General features: G+C 43.0%; 1 protein-coding gene across 2 annotated transcripts in view; it reads right to left on the bottom strand.

Annotated features, from left to right (window-relative positions):
- The window catches only part of RBKS (ribokinase), a 463,219-nt gene that overhangs the window by 182,947 nt on the left and 254,428 nt on the right, over window positions 1-25,844 (bottom strand). For both annotated transcript variants that reach the window (XM_053712653.1, XM_053712654.1), the window contains exon 7: window positions 8,123-8,214. In XM_053712653.1, coding sequence (XP_053568628.1) covers window positions 8,123-8,214 — 92 coding nt within the window. The remainder of the gene's footprint in view (window positions 1-8,122; window positions 8,215-25,844) is intronic.

Raw genomic sequence — 25,844 nt, 5'->3', positions numbered from 1 at the left:
TGACTAAGAATCAAGCGTTCAATCTCCATACCTTTAAATTTAACGATTTCAGATCCGGATGGAAAAAAGGACCTTGCGACAGAAGGTCTGGTCTTAACGGAAGAGTCCATGGTTGGCAAGATGCCATCCGGACAAGATCCGCATACCAAAACCTGTGAGGCCATGCCGGAGCTATTAGCAGAACAAACGAGCATTCCCTCAGAATCTTGGAGATTACTCTTGGAAGAAGAACTAGAGGCGGAAAGATATAGGCAGGATGATACTTCCAAGGAAGTGATAATGCATCCACTGCCTCCGCCTGAGGATCCCGGGATCTGGACAGATACCTGGGAAGTTTCTTGTTTAGATGAGAGGCCATCAGATCTATCTCTGGAAGCCCCCACATTTGAACAATCTGAAGAAATACCTCTGGGTGAAGAGACCATTCGCCCGGATGCAACGTTTGGCGACTGAGATAATCCGCTTCCCAATTGTCTACACCTGGGATATGAACCGCAGAGATTAGACAGGAGCTGGATTCCGCCCAAACCAAAATTCGAGATACTTCTTTCATAGCCAGAGGACTGTGAGTTCCTCCTTGATGATTGATGTATGCCACAGTTGTGACATTGTCTGTCTGAAAACAAATGAACGATTCTCTCTTCAGAAGAGGCCAAAACTGAAGAGCTCTGAAAATTGCACGGAGTTCCAAAATATTGATCGGTAATCTCACCTCCTGAGATTCCCAAACTCCCTGTGCCGTCAGAGATCCCCACACAGCTCCCCAACCTGTGAGACTTGCATCTGTTGAAATTACAGTCCAGGTCGGAAGAACAAAAGAAGCCCCCTGAATTAAACGATGGTGATCTGTCCACCACGTTAGAGAGTGTCGAACAATCGGTTTTAAAGATATTAATTGAGATATCTTCGTGTAATCCCTGCACCACTGGTTCAGCATACAGAGCTGAAGAGGTCGCATGTGAAAACGAGCAAAGGGGATCGCGTCCGATGCAGCAGTCATAAGACCTAGAATTTCCATGCATAAGGCTACCGAAGGGAATGATTGTGACTGAAGGTTTCGACAAGCTGTAATCAATTTTAGACGTCTCTTGTCTGTTAAAGACAGAGTCATGGACACTGAATCTATCTGGAAACCCAGAAAGGTTACCCTTGTTTGAGGAATCAAAGAACTTTTTGGTAAATTGATCCTCCAACCATGATCTTGAAGAAACAACACAAGTCGATTCGTATGAGACTCTGCTAAATGTAAAGACTGAGCAAGTACCAAGATATCGTCCAAATAAGGAAATACCACAATACCCTGTTCTCTGATTACAGACAGAAGGGCACCGAGAATCTTTGTGAAAATTCTTGGAGCTGTAGCAAGGCCAAACGGTAGAGCCACAAATTGGTAATGCTTGTCTAGAAAAGAGAATCTCAGGAACTGAAAATGATCTGGATGAATCGGAATATGCAGATATGCATCCTGTAAATCTATTGTGGACATATAATTCCCTTGCTGAACAAAAGGCAATATAGTCCTTACAGTTACCATCTTGAACGTTGGTATCCTTACATAACGACTCAATAATTTTAGATCCAGAACTGGTCTGAAGGAATTCTCCTTCTTTGGTACAATGAAGAGATTTGAATAAAACCCCATCCCCTGTTCCGGAACTGGAACTGGCATAATTACTCCAGCCAACTCTAGATCTGAAACACAATTCAGAAATGCTTGAGCTTTCACTGGATTTACTGGGACACGGGAAAGAAAAAATCTCTTTGCAGGAGGTCTCATCTTGAAACCAATTCTGTACCCTTCTGAAACAATGCTCTGAATCCAAAGATTGTGAACAGAATTGATCCAAATTTCTTTGAAAAAACGTAACCTGCCCCCTACCAGCTGAACTGGAATGAGGGCCGTACCTTCATGTGAACTTAGAAGCAGGCTTTGCCTTTCTAGCAGGCTTGGATTTATTCCAGACTGGAGATGGTTTCCAAACTGAAACTGCTCCTGAGGACGAAGGATCAGGCTTTTGTTCTTTGTTGAAACGAAAGGAACGAAAACGATTGTTAGCCCTGTTTTTACCTTTAGATTTTTTATCCTGTGGTAAAAAAGTTCCTTTCCCACCAGTAACAGTTGAAATAATAGAATCCAACTGAGAACCAAATAATTTGTTTCCCTGGAAAGAAATGGAAAGTAGAGTTGATTTAGAAGCCATATCAGCATTCCAAGTCTTAAGCCATAAAGCTCTTCTGGCTAAGATAGCTAGAGACATAAACCTAACATCAACTCTAATAATATCAAAAATGGCATCACAGATAAAATTATTAGCATGCTGAAGAAGAATAATAATATCATGAAAATCACGATTTGCTACTTGTTGCGCTAGGGTTTCCAACCAAAAAGTTGAAGCTGCAGCAACATCAGCCAATGATATAGCAGGTCTAAGAAGATTACCTGAACACAGATAAGCTTTTCTTAGAAAGGATTCAATTTTTCTATCTAAAGGATCCTTAAACGAGGTACCATCTGACGTAGGAATGGTAGTACGTTTAGCAAGGGTAGAAATAGCCCCATCAACTTTAGGGATTTTGTCCCAAAATTCTAACCTGTCAGGCGGAACAGGATATAATTGCTTAAAACGTTTAGAAGGAGTAAATGAATTACCCAATTTATCCCATTCTTTGGAAATCACTGCAGAAATAGCATTAGGAACAGGAAAAACTTCTGGAATAACCGCAGGAGCTTTAAAAACCTTATCCAAACGTATAGAATTAGTATCAAGAGGACTAGAATCCTCTATTTCTAAAGCAATTAGTACTTCTTTAAGTAAAGAGCGAATAAATTCCATCTTAAATAAATATGAAGATTTATCAGCATCAATCTCTGAGATAGAATCCTCTGAACCAGAAGAGTCCAAAGAATCAGAATGATGGTGTTCATTTAAAAATTCATCTGTAGAGAGAGAAGATTTAAAAGACTTTTTACGTTTACTAGAAGGAGGAATAACAGACAAAGCCTTCTTTATGGATTTCAGAAACAAAATCTCTTATGTTATCAGGAACATTCTGCACCTTAGATGTTGAGGGAACTGCAACAGGCAATGGTACATTACTAAAGGAAATATTATCTGCTTTAACAAGTTTGTCATGACAATTATTACAAACAACAGCTGGAGGAATAGCTACCAAAAATTTACAGCAGATACACTTAGCTTTGGTAGATCCAGCAGGCAGTGATTTTCCTGTAGTATCTTCTGGCTCAGATGCAACGTGAGACATCTTGCAATATGTAAGAGAAAAAACAACATATAAAGCAAAATAGATCAAATTCCTTATAAGACAGTTTCAGGAATGGGAAAGAATGCCAAATATCAAGCTTCTAGCAACCAGAAGCAAATGAAAAATGAGACTGAAATAATGTGGAGACAAAAGCGACGCCCATATTTTTTAGCGCCAAATAAGACGCCCACATTATTTGGCGCCTAAATGCTTTTGGCGCCAAAAATGACGCCACATCCGGAACGCCGACATTTTTGGCGCAAAATAACGTCAAAAAATGACGTAACTTCCGGCGACACGTATGACGCCGGAAACGGAAAAGAATTTTTGCGCCAAAAAAGTCCGCGCCAAGAATGACGCAATAAAATGAAGCATTTTCAGCCCCCGCGAGCCTAACAGCCCACAGGGAAAAAAGTCAAATTTTTGAGGTAAGAAAAATATGATAATTCAATGCATAATCCCAAATATGAAACTGACTGTCTGAAAATAAGGAAAGTTGAACATTCTGAGTCAAGGCAAATAAATGTTTGAATACATATATTTAGAACTTTATAAATAAAGTGCCCAACCATAGCTTAGAGTGTCACAGAAAATAAGACTTACTTACCCCAGGACACTCATCTACATGTTTGTAGAAAGCCAAACCAGTACTGAAACGAGAATCAGTAGAGGTAATGGTAAATATAAGAGTATATCGTCGATCCGAAAAGGGAGGTAAGAGATGAATCTCTACGACCGATAACAGAGAACCTTATGAAATAGACCCCGTAGAAGGAGATCACTGCATTCAATAGGCAATACTCTCTTCACATCCCTCTGACATTCACTGCACGCTGAGAGGAAAACCGGGCTCCAACTTGCTGCGGAGCGCATATCAACGTAGAATCTAGCACAAACTTACTTCACCACCTCCCTTGGAGGCAAAGTTTGTAAAAACTGATTTGTGGGTGTGGTGAGGGGTGTATTTATAGGCATTTTAAGGTTTGGGAAACTTTGCCCCTCCTGGTAGGAATGTATATCCCATACGTCACTAGCTCATGGACTCTTGTTAATTACATGAAAGAAAACACATTCATTTGTCAAATTACAACAAAGGAAACAATCAGAAAATATTTGGGGAGCAAACCACTACACTTCCCTCAGTTTATCCCTCAAGAACAGCATAGGCTTCTTTTGGACCTTGATTAAACTCTCTAAGCTGAGGGTTTTTAGGGGAAGACAGGTCACTTTTGGACCTGTCCAATTCGGTTGCCCCTCCCATGTCAGCCAGGGCCACGAGTGGGTCCAGGAAACTCAAAGTCCAAAGGAGGGCAACTGAACTAGGAAGATTTTTACAAGACTATGTTGGATGAAGTATAAGGCCACTTTTGGGCCTTTGGGATGATATGTCAAACTAATAAATATTGCTTTTTAAAGTCTGTAGCATACAATATCATAGGACTATAATGTTAGGTGTGATGTGCCATACTCAAACAAAGACTGATTTACATAATTCTATACTAAATGGTATATTTATAGGGTTTCGGAGATCTAATAAACTCTGACATACTTGCTCACAAATAACCCTAAGATAGGGAGTCTTATGGTGGAGATATACTTAAGTTGCTAGGGCCACTCTTGGACCCTAGACTTCTAAGTGCATATAACAACACAGGTAAATAAATTAAAAAAACAGAACAAACCATGGTAGCAAGCTGGTTATCTGGTCTAATGAATGGCACACAGCAAATACATAAGAAACAATAAGTCCCTAGACCCTTATACGTATACAGAAGCAAAAGTAATTAATTAGAACCCCCAAATACCTGCTGTTATATAAAATAAAGTGGATAATATTTATGTTAAAAGGTATAAGACCATAAAACTCCCCATATGGAAATATCAGGTATAGGAATTATGGCTCAGTAAAGTTGGGTGATCTAGGAGACCACGTTTGGGCCTTTAAAATAATAAATATATAATATGAACTGATAACTACTACAATTGTCACAGGACAAACCTTTCCAAAACTGTTAGCGGTCTATTGACGTCATTAGAAACTGTAAAGCGATTCTGATCCATTTAATTCTCACAGACCGCTTTTGGGCCTCTGTAAGTATTGCAAACACTATGTATGTTTGCTAGAGTAAGGATAAGTATCTATCGAGCTCACAAAGGCCACTTTGGACCTTAGTAAATATTGTAAAAACCCTGTGAAGGTATCTAGTTGGTCACTTATACGACTCATTTTTCGTCTTGAACATAGTATATAAGCTACAGAGAGCTGTACTTGAAATTTTATTGTCTCTGAAAGTGTGTAGCACTCAGTGAGTGAAGGCTAACCCATGTGCTTATAAACTTCTAGAATCACAGCACCATTATAGTGTAAAGGATTGCTTGAATACCAACAGCAGTAATAAGCAAGTGTAAACGAGAGGTCTTATGTATAGCATATGATGGAACATAGCTAACTCATCCAGTGCCGCAACCTGAAGTACACTTCTAAGGTATATTACACAACAAAGCTATAATCTGTGCTTATATATGTGTGGGATGCGAGAGGTTATAACACAGTACTATTCACAGTTGCTGAGACAATAATATATATCACAGGGACAGTAACAAGGTAATGGGGAACAATTTACATTTACCTCATCATAATAATCAACCATAAAACATAAAATATGTCGCATAAGGTTTTAAAATGAGACTATTGAACAGCTACATGTCATCTTGGCAACTGTAAGCCAGCATCATATGTCCCTTGAGATGTCCCTTGAGATGATTTATCAGACCCGGAGGTCATCATTCATATATAGGTACATCAGGGATAAAATAGCAATGCAGGGATAAAATAGCAGTGCAGGGATAAAATAGCAGTGCAGTCCCAAGTCTAATCAAAGCGGACACTCAAGTCTATCCAATGCCAGCCCGGGCATCAATGGGAACAGGAATGTCGGTACCTAGACAGAGTTCAGAGACTTCAAGGCGATCATATTGCTCAGCTTGCGTATCCAGCCCCAAAAGTTCCATTCTGAGCAAGGAACGCATGGCAAACTGCAGACACTGAACGTCCCAGACCGCTCCAGGCACACAGATCGGTAGTACAGCTCCACCTCTGCTCAAATATGGAGTATTCAATACCAGCACTCTACGTTGGTTCAAAGGGGTTTTAGATGATTCCGGGCATTGATAAGACCCAGCTACACATACAGGGGCCTTTCCCAATTGTCCACATATCTTAGTAAGCAGACTCATCGCTGGTTGCACTGCGGTATACACATCTTGCTGTTCCCCCACAAGGTAGTCGGCCGCACATCTCCGGGTAAGGTCCGGAGTAGGAGGTAGAGACTCCTTGCTCAGTGTGCTTAGAAGAATATGGCTTTACCTCACTGACGAGGCCCATAGGAGGCCGAAACGATTGTCTGGGGTTGTCATGTTCCTTGTTCAGAGGAGAATTGCCTGGTATTTCGGGGCTGGACTGACCTTATTTGGCGGGATCAGACTGATATACTACAGGAAAGTTTTCCTCTGTGAAAAAGCACACTGGTCTAAAAGAGGCTGCTTCCGGGTGGTAAATAGTATGCAAAGAGAGCAAGTATATGACTGTGCACAAACATCTGAGAGTTGAGTCTCACTTAATTGCATAGCTTTTGGTTTCACAAATTCTGTATTAGTCCCTTTGCGAAACTTAGATACCTCCTTCCTCTGAGTGCGTTCCATGCAATATAGAAGGTGGTCAAATTTGTCACACATCGCATGCTCAAAATCATTCATCCAATTTTGTATTACTAGATAGATCTCTTCCATGTTTGGTCAGGAGATTTAATTGCAGCCTACACTTAAGACTGAGTTACACAAGGGATTCCCAGTCACCTGCTGGAGGGTTGGTGGAGGCGAAGGCCTCAAGATAGTTCCCGGTATATTAGGGCTGCGTGGTTACACGGTAAAGGCCTCAATCAAAGCAGACTTCTTCTATAAGTTAGGTTCTGGAGGTTCAGATCCTGGTTGATTCCCAATACAGCAGATTTTTAAAGAATTATCTCACATGCTCAAAATATGCAACCGAAGATGGCTGCTGCCCGGAAGTTCCCCCTGGGGCTTTTATTATACTAGCAATTATCATATTAGGTTATTAACAGATTGTACTAGCACCTTAGGCTCTCTGAGCAAGTGCTGTGTTTAAAATGCTGGTGCACAGTGAATACTTAAATTCACTTTTGAAACAGCTAATACTTTTATTAGAAGCATTTTTGCTAATACATGTATATTACAAAAATGGTTCTATTCAAAACTGAAATGCACCCATGTGGATTGCAATTTTGGCTGGAATGTCCCTTTAAACTTTCATGATTCAGATAGAGTGTGCAATTTTAAGAGATGTTTCAATTTACTTGATTCTCTTGGTGTCTTTTGTTGAAAAGCATATGTAGCTATCTGGTGATTGGTGGCTACACACATATACATCTTGCTACTGGCTCACTACATGTTTTGCTAGCTCCCAGTATTTCATTGTTGCTCTTCAGCTGATTAAACTATGTGTTTAAGCTACAGTTGCAACCACTGCCATGTTTTCTTGCAGGGGTTAAACACAGCTATGTGCATGCAACAGTGCAATAATAAACATTAGCGCATCATTTTCTTTGTGATCTCTTACGTCCCTTTAACGTTTTAGCTGTGCAGGATATTTTTGCTTCCACAAATTAATTATTTGACCCCATCAGCCAATGTTATGTGTTCTGCAGTTTTCTTAGAGATGTATTTTGATAATGTTGTGCTTATGTCAAAATATCTTATGCACCATTTACTAAAATAATAAACTTTTCTGTTATAGACCATCTTTGCCATATACTAACAGACAGCAATCACAAGTTGTTACCTCACTTTCGTTGCAGCAGAAGATGTCGGAGTAAGTGTAAAATTGTCCATCTAAATCAGCAATGGCTGGAGCCGGGTTGAAAATTGTCTTAACTAAAATCAAATTAAAGAAAAATGAACGTGAGAAAATGTTAGTTATATAGGGTTTCCATTTCATCAGTATTTTTAAGGTTCAGGTCAACATAGATCTAGAAAAACAGAATTTATGTTTACCTGATAAATTTCTTTCTCCAACGGTGTGTCCGGTCCACGGCGTCATCCTTACTTGTGGGATATTCTCTTCCCCAACAGGAAATGGCAAAGAGCCCAGCAAAGCTGGTCACATGATCCCTCCTAGGCTCCGCCTACCCCAGTCATTCGACCGACGTTAAGGAGGAATAATAGCATAGGAGAAACCATATGGTACCGTGGTGACTGTAGTTAAAGAAAATAAATTATCAGACCTGATTAAAAAACCAGGGCGGGCCGTGGACCGGACACACCGTTGGAGAAAGAAATTTATCAGGTAAACATAAATTCTGTTTTCTCCAACATAGGTGTGTCCGGTCCACGGCGTCATCCTTACTTGTGGGAACCAATACCAAAGCTTTAGGACACGGATGAAGGGAGGGAGCAAATCAGGTCACCTAAATGGAAGGCACCACGGCTTGCAAAACCTTTCTCCCAAAAATAGCCTCGGAAGAAGCAAAAGTATCAAACTTGTAAAATTTGGTAAAAGTGTGCAGTGAAGACCAAGTCGCTGCCCTACATATCTGATCAACAGAAGCCTCGTTCTTGAAGGCCCATGTGGAAGCCACAGCCCTAGTGGAATGAGCCGTGATTCTTTCGGGAGGCTGCCGTCCGGCAGTCTCGTAAGCCAATCTGATGATGCTTTTAATCCAAAAAGAGAGAGAGGTAGAAGTTGCTTTTTGACCTCTCCTTTTACCTGAATAAACAACAAACAGGGAAGATGTTTGTCTAAAATCCTTTGTAGCATCTAAATAGAATTTTAGAGCGCGAACAACATCCAAATTGTGCAACAAGCGTTCCTTCTTTGAAACTGGTTTCGGACACAGAGAAGGTACGATAATCTCCTGGTTAATGTTTTTGTTAGAAACAACTTTTGGAAGAAAACCAGGTTTAGTACGTAAAACCACCTTATCTGCATGGAACACCAGATAAGGAGGAGAACACTGCAGAGCAGATAATTCTGAAACTCTTCTAGCAGAAGAAATTGCAACTAAAAACAAAACTTTCCAAGATAATAACTTAATATCAACGGAATGTAAGGGTTCAAACGGAACCCCCTGAAGAACTGAAAGAACTAAATTGAGACTCCAAGGAGGAGTCAAAGGTTTGTAAACAGGCTTGATTCTAACCAGAGCCTGAACAAAGGCTTGAACATCTGGCACAGCTGCCAGTTTTTTGTGAAGTAACACCGACAAGGCAGAAATCTGTCCCTTCAGGGAACTTGCCGATAATCCTTTTTCCAATCCTTCTTGAAGGAAGGATAGAATCCTAGGAATCTTAACCTTGTCCCAAGGGAATCCTTTAGATTCACACCAACAGATATATTTTTTCCAAATTTTATGGTAAATCTTTCTAGTTACAGGCTTTCTGGCCTGAACAAGAGTATCGATAACAGAATCTGAGAAACCTCGCTTCGATAAAATCAAGCGTTCAATCTCCAAGCAGTCAGCTGGAGTGAAACCAGATTCGGATGTTCGAACGGACCCTGAACAAGAAGGTCTCGTCTCAAAGGTAGCTTCCAAGGTGGAGCCGATGACATATTCACCAGATCTGCATACCAAGTCCTGCGTGGCCACGCAGGAGCTATCAAGATCACCGACGCCCTCTCCTGATTGATCCTGGCTACCAGCCTGGGGATGAGAGGAAACGGCGGGAACACATAAGCTAGTTTGAAGGTCCAAGGTGCTACTAGTGCATCCACTAGAGCCGCCTTGGGATCCCTGGATCTGGACCCGTAGCAAGGAACTTTGAAGTTCTGACGAGAGGCCATCAGATCCATGTCTGGAATGCCCCAAAGTTGAGTGACTTGGGCAAAGGTTTCCGGATGGAGTTCCCACTCCCCCGGATGCAATGTCTGACGACTCAGAAAATCCGCTTCCCAATTTTCCACTCCCGGGATGTGGATAGCAGACAGGTGGCAGGAGTGAGACTCCGCCCATAGAATGATCTTGGTCACTTCTTCCATCGCTAGGGAACTCCTTGTTCCCCCCTGATGGTTGATATACGCAACAGTCGTCATGTTGTCTGATTGAAACCGTATGAACTTGGTCCTCGCTAGCTGAGGCCAAGCCTTGAGAGCATTGAATATCGCTCTCAGTTCCAGAATATTTATCGGTAGAAGAGATTCTTCCCGAGACCAAAGACCCTGAGCTTTCAGGGATCCCCAGACCGCGCCCCAGCCCATCAGACTGGCGTCGGTCGTGACAATGACCCACTCTGGTCTGTGGAATGTCATCCCTCGTGACAGGTTGTCCAGGGACAGCCACCAACGGAGTGAGTCTCTGGTCCTCTGATTTACTTGTATCTTTGGAGACAAGTCTGTATAGTCCCCATTCCACTGACTGAGCATGCACAGTTGTAACGGTCTTAGATGAATGCGCGCAAAAGGAACTATGTCCATTGCCGCTACCATCAACCCGATCACTTCCATGCACTGAGCTACGGAAGGAAGAGGAACGGAATGAAGTATTCGACAAGAGTCCAGGAGCTTTGTCTTTCTGGCCTCTGTTAGAAAAATCCTCATTTCTGAGGAGTCTATAATTGTTCCCAAGAAGGGAACCCTTGTTGACGGGGATAGAGAACTCTTTTCCACGTTCACTTTCCAGCCGTGCGATCTGAGAAAGGCCAGGACGATGTCCGTGTGAGCCTTTGCTCGAGGGAGGGACGACGCTTGAATCAGAATGTCGTCCAGGTAAGGTACTACTGCAATGCCCCTTGGTCTTAGCACAGCTAGAAGGGACCCTAGTACCTTTGTGAAAATCCTTGGAGCAGTGGCTAATCCGAAAGGAAGCGCCACAAACTGGTAATGTTTGTCCAGGAATGCAAACCTTAGGAACCGATGATGTTCCTTGTGGATAGGAATATGTAGATACGCATCCTTTAAATCCACCGTGGTCATGAATTGACCTTCCTGGATGGAAGGAAGGATAGTTCGAATGGTTTCCATCTTGAAAGATGGGACCTTGAGAAATTTGTTTAAGATCTTGAGATCTAGGATTGGTCTGAATGTTCCCTCTTTTTTGGGAACTATGAACAGATTGGAGTAGAACCCCATCCCTTGTTCTCTTAATGGAACAGGATGAATCACTCCCATTTTTAACAGGTCTTCTACGCAAAGTAAGAACGCCTGTCTTTTTATGTGGTCTGAAGACAACTGAGACCTGTGGAACCTTCCCCTTGGGGGAAGTCCCTTGAATTCCAGAAGATAACCCTGGGAGACTATTTCTAGCGCCCAAGGATCCAGAACATCTCTTGCCCAAGCCTGAGCGAAGAGAGAGAGTCTGCCCCCCACCAGATCCGGTCCCGGATCGGGGGCCGATATTTCATGCTGTCTTGGTAGCAGTGGCAGGTTTCTTTGCCTGCTTTCCCTTGTTCCAGCCTTGCATTGGTATCCAAGCTGGCTTGGCCTGAGAAGTATTACCTTCTTGCTTAGAGGACGTAGCACCCTGGGCTGGTCCGTTTTTACGAAAGGGACGAAAATTAGGTCTATTTTTTGCCTTGAAAGGCCGATCCTGAGGAAGGGCATGGCCCTTACCCCCAGTGATATCAGAGATAATCTCTTTCAAGTCAGGACCAAACAGCGTTTTCCCCTTGAAAGGAATGTTTAGTAGCTTGTTCTTGGAAGACGCATCAGCCGACCAAGATTTCAACCAAAGCGCTCTGCGCGCCACAATAGCAAACCCAGAATTCTTAGCCGCTAACTTAGCCAATTGCAAAGAGGCGTCAAGAGTGAAAGAATTAGCCAATTTGAGAGCATTGACTCTGTCCATAATCTCCTCATAAGGAGGCGAGTCACTATCGAGCACCTTAATCAGTTCATCAAACCAGAAATATGCGGCTGTAGTGACAGGGACAATGCATGAAATGGGTTGTAGAAGGTAACCCTGCTGAACAAACATCTTTTTAAGCAAACCTTCTAATTTTTTATCCATAGGATCTTTGAAAGCACAACTATCCTCTATGGGAATAGTGGTGCGTTTGTTTAAAGTAGAAACCGCTCCCTCGACCTTGGGGACTGACTGCCATAAGTCCTTTCTGGGGTCGACCATAGGAAACAATTTTTTAAATATGGGGGGAGGGACGAAAGGAATACCGGGCCTTTCCCATTCTTTATTAACAATGTCCGCCACCCGCTTGGGTATAGGAAAAGCTTCTGGGAGCCCCGGCACCTCTAGGAACTTGTCCATTTTACATAGTTTCTCTGGGATGACCAAATTTTCACAATCATCCAGAGTGGATAATACCTCCTTAAGCAAAATGCGGAGATGTTCCAATTTAAATTTAAAAGTAATCACATCAGATTCAGCCTGCTGAGAAATATTCCCTAAATCAGTAATTTCTCCCTCAGACAAAACCTCCCTGGCCCCCTCAGATTGGGTTAGGGGCCCTTCAGAGATATTAATATCAGCGTCGTCATGCTCTTCAGTAACTAAAACAGAGCATCCACGCTTACGCTGAACAGGGTTCATTTTGGCTAAAATGTTTTTGACAGAATTATCCATTACAGCCGTTAATTGTTGCATAGTAAGGAGTATTGGCGCGCTAGATGTACTAGGGGCCTCCTGAGTGGGCAAGACTCGTGTAGACGAAGGAGGGAATGATGCAGTACCATGCTTACTCCCCTCGCTTGAGGAATCATCTTGGGCATCATTGTCATTATCACATAAATCACATTTATTTAAATGAATAGGAATTCTGGCTTCCCCACATTCAGAACACAGTCTATCTGGTAGTTCAGACATGTTAAACAGGCATAAACTTGATAAGAAAGTACAAAAAACGTTTTGAAATAAAACCGTTACTGTCACTTTAAATTTTAAACTGAACACACTTTATTACTGCAATTGCGAAAAAACATGAAGGAATTGTTCAAAATTCACCAAACTTTCACCACAGTGTCTTAAAGCCTTGAAAATATTGCACACCAAATTTGGAAGCTTTAACCCTTAAAATAACGGAACCGAAGCCGTTTTAAGCTTTAACCCCTTTACAGTCCCTGGTATCTGCTTTGCTGAGACCCAACCAAACCCAAGGGGAATACGATACCAAATGATGCCTTCAGAAGTCTTTTATAAGTATCAGAGCTCCTCTCACATGCGACTGCATGCCATGCCTCTCAAAAACAAGTGCGCAACACCGGCGCGAAAATGAGACTCTGCCTATGCTTTGGGAAAGCCCCTAAAGAATAAGGTGTCTAAAACAGTGCCTGCCGATATTATTATATCAAAATACCCAGAATAAATGATTCCTCAAGGCTAAATAAGTGTTAATATCAATCGATTTAGCCCAAAAAATGTCTACAGTCTAAATAAGCCCTTGTGAAGCCCTTATTTACAATCGTAATAAACATGGCTTACCGGATCCCATAGGGAAAATGACAGCTTCCAGCATTACATCGTCTTGTTAGAATGTGTCATACCTCAAGCAGCAAAGACTGCAAACTGTTCCCCCAACTGAAGTTAATGCTCTCAACAGTCCTGTGTGGAACAGCCATGGATTTTAGTTACGGTTGCTAAAATCATTTTCCTCATACAAACAGAATTCTTCATCTCTTTTCTGTTTCTGAGTAAATAGTACGTACCAGCACTATTTGAAAATAACAAACTCTTGATTGAATAATGAAAAACTACAGTTAAACACTAAAAAACTCTAAGCCATCTCCGTGGAGATGTTGCCTGTACAACGGCAAAGAGAATGACTGGGGTAGGCGGAGCCTAGGAGGGATCATGTGACCAGCTTTGCTGGGCTCTTTGCCATTTCCTGTTGGGGAAGAGAATATCCCACAAGTAAGGATGACGCCGTGGACCGGACACACCTATGTTGGAGAAATTAAAGTTTAATTTGTTGGAATCCAATTTAAAACAAATATTAAAAAAATCAGCTTTAATTTCTCAGTTATGCTGTAATTCTTTATGAAAACCTTTATTAACTTGTGCAGTCAGTATTCTATTTCAAGAAAGGTGTCAACCCTAGAGATGTATTGTGTTATGACAAAGGTGACAATGATGTTCAATCATGATGCACTGAAATGTAGAGGGTTAAAAAAAAAGTGCTCCCCTATTCTGGTAAACTCTGGAGATGACTTTTAAACATCTGAACATATAGGTGGCGCTGCACATTTGTAATAATAGAGAAACTGGTAAATTTGTCATGGCTGCACCATAGAGCACTATTTGTCAGTCAAGCAGTTAAAGTTTAGCTTCTTTTAAGTGGACAATAAAGTCAAAATTAAACTCATTCAGACAGAGCATATAATTTTAAGACACTTTCAAATTCATTTATATTCTTAAATTGACTTTATTCTCTTGGTATTCCTTGATAAAAATCATATGTGTATATGATAAGCAGCAGCAATGAACTGCTGGGGGCTAGCTAGTGATTGGTGGCTGCACATCAATGACTCTTCTCATTGGCTCACATGATATCTTCAGCTGGGTCACTAGTCCTTTGCTGATAATTGAAGAAAGAATACCAAGGGAATGAAGCAAACACATACATTATGCTTACCTGATAATTTCATTTTCTTCTGAAGGGAAGAGTCCACAGCAGCATACTTTTGGGAAATACAGAACCTGGCCACCAGGAGGAGGCAAAGACACCCCAGCCAAAGGCTTAAATATTTCCCCCACCTCCCTCATCCCCAAGACATTCTACCAAGGGAACAGTAGAAGAAATATCAGGTTAAAAAAAAAGCTGCCAGAAGAACAAAAAATTACAGCCGCCTCATAGAAAAAAAACACGGTGGAAGCTGTGGAGTCTTCCCTTCAGAAGAAAATGAAATTATCAGGTAAGCATGATTTATGTTTTTCTTCTTAAAAGGGAAGAGTCCACAGTTGCATTCATTAGTTTTGGGAAAACAATACCCAGGCTAGAGGACACTGAATGCAACAACGGGTGGGTACAAAAGGCAGCCCCTTCGAAAGGCACCACAGCCTGAATTACTCAACACCCTAAAATTTAAGTACAAACGATACGGGAGAAAACTCGAGCCCAGGTAACTGCACATTAGTTACACTGCTGGCAAAGCCGAACTAAAATCCACTCAATTCCAGAGTCCGTCAAGCCCAACAACCTCCAAGGCGTCCGCCCCACGGATCACGACTCCCAAGAAGGTACCCGGCCAAGGACAAGGACCGCATCTGCTCCCAAAAGGGAAAGCAGAGTCCAGGAAAAATGCAAAGGAACTTTTCCCACTCCACACATATAGAACAAACCATGGTTGTCTACAAAAGCAACGCTCAGGGAGACGAGCTCTCTAGAAACACAAGGACTGAGAAAAAAGGATCCATACACAGGGAAACATGTCCCAAAAAGGACTCGAGGAACACCCTCATACCCCTGACCCTGTACTATACCCTAAGGTACTCCAGGAAAACCATGAGTCCCCCATTGCCTCATAACATATCTAGACTCGCAGGCTAGACAGGCAGAAACAGGATAACTATCCCAGCAGCTAGAAGAGCTCTCCAAAAAGAACCTCAAACCGCCTGAGCAGGAACTCACAAACACCAGCTTCCAGGAGGAAGACTGACTCACCATTGCTAACCCAAACCACAGAAAAACGCTTAAAGGTTTGGTAGCATACAGACAAGTGCAATTAGCTGTAGCTGGATACACCATCACAGTGCAAATAACTGTGGTTGGTTCCAACTGCAACCTTCCAAGGGCTTACAGCCCTCCGAATAGCGGCTCCAAGGAGTGCCCCCTCCCAGCATCAGACGCCAGTAGAAAGAGGACGACATCCAAAGTCCTCCCATAAAGAAGAGGACCACTAAGAAATCGGTCAACACTGCATAGGGTAACCGATCCCCAACCTTCCCTCCAGGATAATGGTCATAGCCCAAAGGCTAGTCAAAGACCAAAGATGAGATTCCCAGACTTCTGCAAGAGAAAGGGAGGATCAATGAGGAAAAAAGTCCCCGGTTAGACCACTGCTACAAACGGTATGCTACCGTGAGACAGGATAGACATTGTGCTCAGGTACGACACCCCCTACACGCTGTCTACGTCAAAAGAAGAACACTTCCCAAGGAAAGAAGGCACTCAGACTCTCAGCATCCATATTTCAGATCCAACATATAGCAGAAGCCCCAAAGGGTGCAAACCCTCTGCCTCCTGCTGCAGAAACGGAGGAACCAGGCACTACATCGCAGCTCCCCTTCCAGGATCCTGAAACGTAAGAAGGGGAAAAAAACCCTGTAAGGCAAGAATCAAGGACCCACAGGACGCAACAGATACTAAGGTAACTCTGAACCCGGAGAACCCAACCCCCACTCTAGAAGAGAAGCGAACGAAACAACGGAAAAATACCCTACATAGAGGCGAGACCCCTCGGCCATATCACCAATCCAGTGGAAAGACACCTGGAGTCTACAGGAACCAGAGGCACCAGAAGACCAGTAGTGACCCATCAGAAGGACCTAAAGCCTAAGCCACAGTCAGATAGGCATCTCTCACAGAGCCCCGGCCCCTACGAGAGAGACCCGCAGGACCAAAAACATCTAGTGTGAGACCGAACTGTCCACACCCATCCAAGGAGAGACATGGACCTAGGCCAGGGTCCTCAAAAAGGAGTCGATCAAAAGATCCAACTTCTAGAGGAATCCTAAACTGCCTCCTACAAGGAGGAGCGCACCTCTAAAGTCCGTAGACTTGGCGATCTAGCAATAGCCCCAAACCCAAGAGTCACAAAGAACTCCTGAATGGTCTAAGATTCAACACCCAGTGCATATGGATCGCAAGGAAATCTCGTAGGCAAGCGATAACACGTGTTACACACACAGGCAGGGTAACAACCAACACCTGAAGGCAAATGGTAACCCTGGACTTTGCTCGCCATCCCAGAGAGTTAAACGTAAGGCACTGTCAACGAAGCCCCTAATGGAGCATTGAGAAGAAAAGGTCAACTACCTGACCCCAGAAGGGCAGCCATCCGTACCCGACTTCAACTCTTAACTGACAAGCCCCAAGGCAAGAGTTGCAATGAAGACGCAAGACACCCGAATATCAAAGACAGTGGTCAGACCAAGGGTATAAAATGGAAGAACAGCCAGAGAACCTTGAAGGATCTATCTTAAAAAAAAAATCTACTTTAGGCAAGAAAACGCTGGAGCCGTAGCCCCCCACAGAAGGCAGGAAACCACTGCACACCACCACTTAGAGTAACACAACTCAGAGTAGAGGAAGAAAAACATGCCCGCACATCCAGACTAGATGATCCACCCAATGCGGGAAGAAATGAGACTCTGCCACCGCAAGAAAATGCTTAATAGGCTAAAGAATCAGCGTCCGGAAGAACTTTGAGTGAAACTCAAATCTTTAATCACTCGGCATACCAAACCACAAAGTTCACACACATCTCCCAACGCCAAAGAAATGGAGATAACTGTTCTGAGTCCCCAGAGACCTGAAGAACCATTATGGCATCTGCAAAAACAGATCCGTATCCCAGGCGAGTAGCCTGAACCAGCCAACTTTAGATTGGCACTCACAAGCCTCCATTCGGATGGGTTGCGTATAAACAACAGGCCTCATACTTCAGTAGAATCCGAGCCCGGAGTCCATAGAATCGGCCAAGCGACATTCAGAACCCAACAGGGTTTAATCAGCACCACAAAGGTGACATGAACCCTGGTAACAGCCAAAAAAGCATCTGACCAGTACCAGACCAGTATAAGGACACTCCAGAACTGCTCAAGGTCCAAGAAAAATCATCCCGAAGGATCGATCAATGAACTAGAAAAACATAATCCTAATATTCAACAAGTGCTTCTGACGTAGTGCCCACGCCACCACTAATCACAAGTATCGGTTCCAGATAAGAACGTTCATAAAACAAAATTCTAACAGACATGAGCTTAAAGGGACAGTATACTATAAAATGTTTTTTCCTTAATGCATTTCCAATAACTTTTTTTTACCAGCTGCAGAGTATAAAATGTATGAGATTTGCTTTTTTAAGGCTTATTTGTGTATATGAATTAGCTGATTTTGTGTTTTGAAGCCACAACCTAATAAAATGGGTTGAGCTTGTAGGTATAATCAGATCTCATTACTTTATCACATTGTGTACATATACCTGCTTCTTTATCTTATATCTGTCCATAAACCAATCACCAATACTTTGAGAGAACAATGGAAAATTAACATTGTATTAAATTATCTCTTCTATAACCCACTGGGAGTGTAATGTCTTCTACTGCCTGTATTAACACAGCTTGGCCTGCAGGCCAAAAACTTTCAGGATGGGTGGGGATACCACAGGCTAAATAAACTATTTTAACTGCCAATATAAGGTTAATGGAAATAATTGTAAACAATTTAATACACTCCAGCAGGTAAAGTGGAGCATTGGGAACAAATTAAAAGGAAGACATGTTTTGAGTAAACTGTCCCTTTAAGGAAAACAAATTAAACACATCCATTCAGATCAAAAATAAAATGAAGGCAGCACCCATCGGGTGAATGCCCAAGGTGAATAAAAGCGACAACAGGACCAGCCGATTAGAAGCCCCATTCACCCAAGCTCAAACTGGAACCGAAAACATAAAGAAAAAATAAAACAGAGACGTTAAGGAGATTGGCTTCATCCCCAAACGTCATACCCATTTTGCCATCCAGTTTCTAAGGCCTCGGATTCCTCGGCCCACTAGGACTGGGATCCTCCAACATAGCCAAAACATGTCTTAAAAGAACACGAAGGAGAGCCAGGCCATAACGGAAGGCAAAGTCATCCCTCGCCGGATCAACTGAAGACCCTGGCCCCGAGATTAGGGCCCCTGATGCCATTGCTTCCCCAGAAGGCTGAACTGAATCGGGCGATCCCATGCTCGACGGGCCTTGGTTAACAGAACACGGACAATATCTTAGAAATACTTAACTTGGGAGATATAAATGAGTCAGCGCCATAGAAATGGCCATGCAGAACCGTGCCGTAACCTCTGGAGGAAACAAGCCACCCTCTGGAGGAGTAAAGGCCATAGGGACACCTGTGTGGGTAGCAGGGAAAGGGTCTGGGACACGTGCCTCACGGGTCATGGAAACCTTGGAGGCGGATGGCTCAACGCAATCTAAGCTCCCTGCTTCGGGACAAGAGCGTACTTTAGAACGGCAATCGGGAACATAACTGATGGGCATGGATTACCCGGGACATTTCATATTCATCATAATACGCATTCTCCATATCGAGGCATCCGTGTCTCGAATGTCAGAATCCTCCATAATCTTGGGATTACAAAAATGACAAATGCTAACTGGCTTTTGAACCAGACAACCCATGAACTAGACTCTCTCAGTCGCAAACAGTCGGCATACGGAAGTGAAAAAACATAATTTATGCTTACCTGATCCAGTCCACGGATCATCCATTACTTGTGGGATATTCTCCTTCCCAACAGGAAGTTGCAAGAGGATCACCCACAGCAGAGCTGCCATATAGCTCCTCCCCTCACTGCCATATCCAGTCATTCGACCGAAAGAAGCTGAGAAAGGAGAAACCATAGGGTGCAGTGGTGACTGTAGTTTAATTAAAATTTAGACCTGCCTGAAAAGGACAGGGCGGGCCGTGGACTGGATACACTACAAGAGAAATAAATTTATCAGGTAAGCATAAATTATGTTTTCTCTTGTTAAGTGTATCCAGTCCACGGATCATCCATTACTTGTGGGATACCAATACCAAAGCTAAAGTACACGGATGATAGGAGGGACAAGGCAGGAACTTAAACGGAAGGAACCACTGCCTGTAGAACCTTTCTCCCAAAAACAGCCTCCGAAAAAGCAAAAGTATCAAATTTGTAAAATTTGGAAAAAGTATGAAGCGAAGACCAAGTTGCAGCCTTGCAAATCTGTTCAACAGAGGCCTCATTTTTAAAGGCCCAGGTGGAAGCCACAGCTCTAGTAGAATGAGCTGTAATCCTCATGAGCTGTAATCCTTTCAAAAAGAAAGAGAGGTTGCCGAGGCCTTCTGACCTCTCCTCTGTCCAGAGTAAACAACAAACAGGTTAGATGTTTGGCGAAAATCTTTAGTAGCCTGTAAGTAAAACTATGTCTAGATTATGCAAAAGATGTTCCTTCTTTGAAGAAGGATTAGGACATAATGATGGAACAACAATCTCTTGATTGATATTCTTGTTAGAAACCACCTTAGGTAAAAACCCAGGTTTTGTACGCAGAACAACTTTATCTGAATGAAAGATCAGATAAGGAGAATCACAATGTAAGGCAGATAACTCCGAGACTCTCCGAGCCGAGGAAATAGCCATCAGAAAAAGAACTTTCCATGAAAGAAGTTTGATATCAATAGAGTGAAGGGGTTCAAACGGAACCCCTTGAAGAACTTTAAGAACCAAGTTTAAGCTCCATGGAGGAGCAACAGGTTTAAACACAGGCTTAATTCTAACTAAAGCCTGACAAAATGCCTGAACGTCTGGAACTTCTGCCAGATGCTTGTGTAAAAGAATAGACCGAGCAGAAATCTGTCCCTTTAAAGAACTAGCTGATAATCCTTTGTCCAAACCCTCTTGGAGGAAGGACAATATCCTAGGAATCCTAACCCTACTCCATGAGTAATTCTTGGATTCACACCAATGAAGATATTTACGCCATATCTTGTGGTAAATTTTCCTGGTGACAGGCTTTCGTGCCTGTATTAAGGTATCAATTACTGACTCGGAGAAGCCACGCTTTGATAGGATCAAGCGTTCAATCTCCATGCAGTCAGTCTCAGAGAAAGTAGATTCGGATGATTGAAAGGACCTTGTATTAGAAGGTCTTGTCTCAGAGGCAGAGTCCATGGTGGAAAGGATGACATGTCCACTAGGTCTGCATACCAGGTCCTGCGTGGCCACGCAGGCGCTATCAATAACACTGATGCTCTTTCCTGTTTGATTTTGGCAATCAGACGAGGGAGCAAAGGAAACGGTGGAAGCACATAAGCCAGGTTGAAGAACCAAGGCGCTGCTAGAGACGTCATGAGATCCAATTCTGGTTTGCCCCAACGGAGAACCAATTGAGCAAACACCTCCGGATGGAGTTCCCATTCCCCTGGATGAAAAGTCTGACGACTTAGAAAATCCGCCTCCCAGTTCTCTACACCTGGGATATGGATCGCTGACAGGTGGCAAGAGTGAGTCTCTGCCCAGCGAATTATCTTGGAGACTTCTGACTTCGCTAGGGAACTCCTGGTTCCCCCTTGATGGTTGATGTAAGCCACAGTCGTGATGTTGTCCGACTGAAACCTGATGAACCTCAGTGTTGCTAGCTGAGGCCAAGCCAGAAGAGCATTGAATATTGCTCTTAACTACAGAATATTTATTGGGAGGAGTTTCTCCTCCTGAGTCCATGAACCCTGAGCCTTCAGGGAGTTCCAGACTGCACCCCAACCTAGAAGGCTGGCATCTGTTGTTACAATTGTCCAATCTGGTCTGCGAAAGGTCATACCATTGGACAGATGGGCCCGAGATAACCACCAGAGAAGAGAATCTCTGGTTTCCTGACCCAGATTTAGTAGAAGGGACAAATCTGTGTAATCCCCATTCCACTGACTGAGCATGCATAATTGCAGCGGTCTGAGATGCAGGCGCGCGAATGGCACTATGTCCATCGCCGCTACCATTAAGCCGATTACTTCCATGCACTGAGCCACCGTGGGGCGCGGAATGGAGTGAAGAACACGGCAAGCATTTAGAAGTTTTGATAACCTGGACTCCGTCAGGTAAATTTTCATTTCTACAGAATCTATTAGAGTCCCTAGGAAGGAAACCCTTGTGAGAGGAGATAGAGAACTCTTTTCTTCGTTCACTTTCCACCCATGCGACCTCAGGAATGCCAGAACTATCTCTGTATGAGATTTGGCAATTTGAAAGCTTGACGCCTGTATCAGGATGTCGTCCAGGTAAGGAGCCACCGCTATGCCTCGCGGTCTTAGGACCGCCAGAAGTGAGCCCAGAACCTTTGTAAAAATTCTTGGGGCTGTAGCCAATCCGAATGGAAGAGCTACAAATTGGTAATGCCTGTCTAGAAAGTCAAACCTCAGGAACTGATGATGATTCTTGTGAATCGGAATGTGAAGGTAGGCATCCTTTAAGTCCACTGTGGTCATGTACTGGCCCTCTTGGATCATGGGTAAAATGGTTCGAATAGTTTCCATCTTGAATGACGGAACTCTGAGGAATTTGTTTAGGATCTTTAAATCCAAAATTGGTCTGAAGGTTCCCTCTTTTTTGGGAACCACAAACAGATTTGAATAAAACCCCTGTCCTTGTTCCGTCCGCGGAACTGGATGGATCACTCCCATTACAAGGAGATCTTGTACGCAGCTTAGGAATGCCTCTTTCTTTATCTGGTTTGCAGATAATCTTGAAAGGTGAAATCTCCCTTGTGGAGGAGAAGCTTTGAAGTCCAGAAGATATCCCTGAGATATGATCTCCAACGCCCAGGGATCCTGAACATCTCTTGCCCACGCCTGGGCGAAGAGAGAGAGTCTGCCCCCTACTAGATCCGTTGTCGGATAGGGGGCCGCTCCTTCATGCTGTCTTAGAGGCAGCAGCAGGCTTTCTGGCCTGCTTGCCCTTGTTCCAGGACTGGTTAGGTTTCCAGGCCTGCTTGGATTGAGCAAAAGTTCCCTCTTGTTTTGAAGCAGAGGAAGTTGATGCTGCACCTGCCTTGGAATTTCGAAAGGCATGAAAATTAGACTGTTTGGCCTTTGATTTGGCCCTGTTCTGAGGAAGAGTATGACCCTTACCTCCAGTAATGTCAGCAATAATTTCTTTCAAACCAGGCCCGAATAAGGTCTGCCCCTTGAAAGGAATGTTGAGTAATTTAGACTTTGAAGTCACATCAGCTGACCAGGATTTGAGCCATAGCGCCCTACGCGCCTGGATGGCGAATCCGGAATTCTTAGCCGTTAGTTTAGTCAAATGAACAATGGCATCAGAAACAAATGAGTTAGCTAGCTTAAGAGTTTTAAGCTTGTCAACAATTTCAGTCAATGGAGCTGTATGGATGGCCTCTTCCAGGGCCTCAAACCAGAATGCCGCCGCAGCAGTGACAGGCGCAATGCATGCAAGGGGCTGTAAAATAAAACCTTGTTGAATAAACATTTTCTTAAGGTAACCCTCCAATTTTTTATCCATTGGATCTGAAAAAGCACAACTGTCCTCAACCGGGATAGTGGTACGCTTTGCTAAAGTAGAAACTGCTCCCTCCACCTTAGGGACAGTCTGCCATAAGTCCAGTGTAGTGGCATCTATTGGAAACATTTTTCTAAATATAGGAGGTGGGGAAAAGGGCACACCGGGCCTATCCCACTCCTTACTAATAATTTCTGTAAGCCTTTTAGGTATTGGAAAAACATCAGTACTCACCGGCACTGCATAGTATTTATCCAGCCTACACAATTTCTCTGGCACTGCAATTGTGTCACAGTCATTCAGAGCAGCTAATACCTCCCCCAGCAATACATGGAGGTTCTCAAGCTTAAATTTAAAATTAGAAATCTCTGAATCAGGACTTCCCGATTCAGAGACGTCACCCACAGACTGAAGCTCTCCGTCCTCAGGTTCTGCATATTGTGACGCAGTATCAGACATGGCTCTTACAGCATCTACGGGCTCTGTATCTCGTCTAACCCCAGAGCTATCGCGCTTGCCTCTCAATTCAGGCAATCTGGATAATACCTCTGACAGGGTATTATTCATGATTGCAGCCATGTCCTGCAAAGTAATCGCTATGGGCGTCCCTGATGTACTTGGCGCCATATTAGCGAGCGTCCCTTGAGCGGGAGGCGAAGGGTCCGACACGTGGGGAGAGTTAGTCGGCATAACTTCCCCCTCGACAGACCCCTCTGGTGACAATTCTTTTATAGATAAAGACTGATCTTTACTGTTTAAGGTGAAATCAATACATTTAGTACACATTCTCCTATGGGGCTCCACCATGGCTTTTAAACATAATGAACAAGTATCCTCTGTTTCAGACATGTTTGTACAGACTAGCAATGAGACTAGCAAGCTTGGAAAACACTTTAAAGCAAGTTAACAAGCAATATAAAAAACGTTACTGTGCCTTTAAGAGAAACAAATTTTGACAAAATTTGAAATAACAGTGAAAAAAGGCAGTTACACTAACAAATTTTTTACAGTGTATGTAACAAGTCAGCAGAGCATTGCACCCACTTGCAAATGGATGATTAACCCCTTAATAACAAAAACAGAATAATAAATGACAAAAACGTTTTTTTTTTGTTTGTTTTTTAAACACAGTCACAACAACTGCCACAGTCTACTGTGGTTGTTTACCCTCTTTAAACACGACTTTGAAGCCTTTTGAGCCCTTCAGAGATGTCCTGTATCATGCAGAGGGAAGCTGAATGTCTCTGTCAGTATTTTTAACTGCACAGAAAAGCACTAAAAAAGGCCCCTCCCACTCATATTACAACAGTGGAAAGCCTCTCAGGAAACTGTTTCTAGGCAAAAATCAAGCCAGCCATGTGGAGAAAAACTAGGCCCCAATAAGTTTTGTCACCAAACATATATAAAAACGAATAACATGCCAGCAAACGTTTTATATTACACTTTTATAAGAGTATGTATCTCTGTTAATAAGCCTGATACCAGTCGCTATCACTGCATTTAAGGCTTAACTTACATTAATCCAGTATCAGCAGCATTTTTCTAGCAAATTCCATCCCTAGAAATATGTTTACTGCACATACCTTATTGCAGGAAAACCTGCACTCCATTCCCCCTCTGAAGTTACCTCACTCCTCAGAATATGTGAGAACGGCAGTGGATCTTAGTTACTTCTGCTAAGATCATAGAAATCACAGGCAGATTCTTCTTCTAATGCTGCCTGAGATGAAACAGTACACTCCGGTACCATTTAAAAATAACAAACTTTTGATTGAAGTTAAAAAACTAACTATAATACACCACACTCCTCTTACTACATCCATATTTGTTGAGAGTTGCAAGAGAATGACTGGGTATGGCAGTGAGGGGAGGAGCTATATGGCAGCTCTGCTGTGGGTGATCCTCTTGCAACTTCCTGTTGGGAAGGAGAATATCCCACAAGTAATGAATGATCCGTGGACTGGATACACTTAACAAGAGAAACAACGTTACCGCACCCGTCACGAGGTGCACCGTGCCAGTTACAAAAAGGGAGCACAATCTTAAGAGATCACGTCATGAAAAGGCCGTTCCTTAAAGGTCGTGAGCCTAAGTATAGCTACACCTTTGCAGATAGAACTATATAACAAACATGATTAAAGTCCCCCCTGTTCAATAACCCCCCTCAGGAGATATTACCCATAAATTCCTTATTAAGATAAAAGGAGTCCCACTGGGACCCTACCTTGTTTCGTCAACAATACATTTTCATATTGGAATAAAATGAAACGATCTTACCGGAATCTACGCGGTGGAACAGGAACACAGCCCTTCAAGTGTGACAGATGGTAGCCTCGCTTCTGACAATGACTTGAGTCAAGAAAG

This window comes from Bombina bombina, chromosome 4 (assembly GCF_027579735.1).
Source record: "Bombina bombina isolate aBomBom1 chromosome 4, aBomBom1.pri, whole genome shotgun sequence".
NCBI classification, from domain to species: domain Eukaryota; kingdom Metazoa; phylum Chordata; class Amphibia; order Anura; family Bombinatoridae; genus Bombina; species Bombina bombina.
Note: the sequence above shows the minus strand (reverse complement) of the source record. Positions and strands in the feature narration are given on the sequence as shown.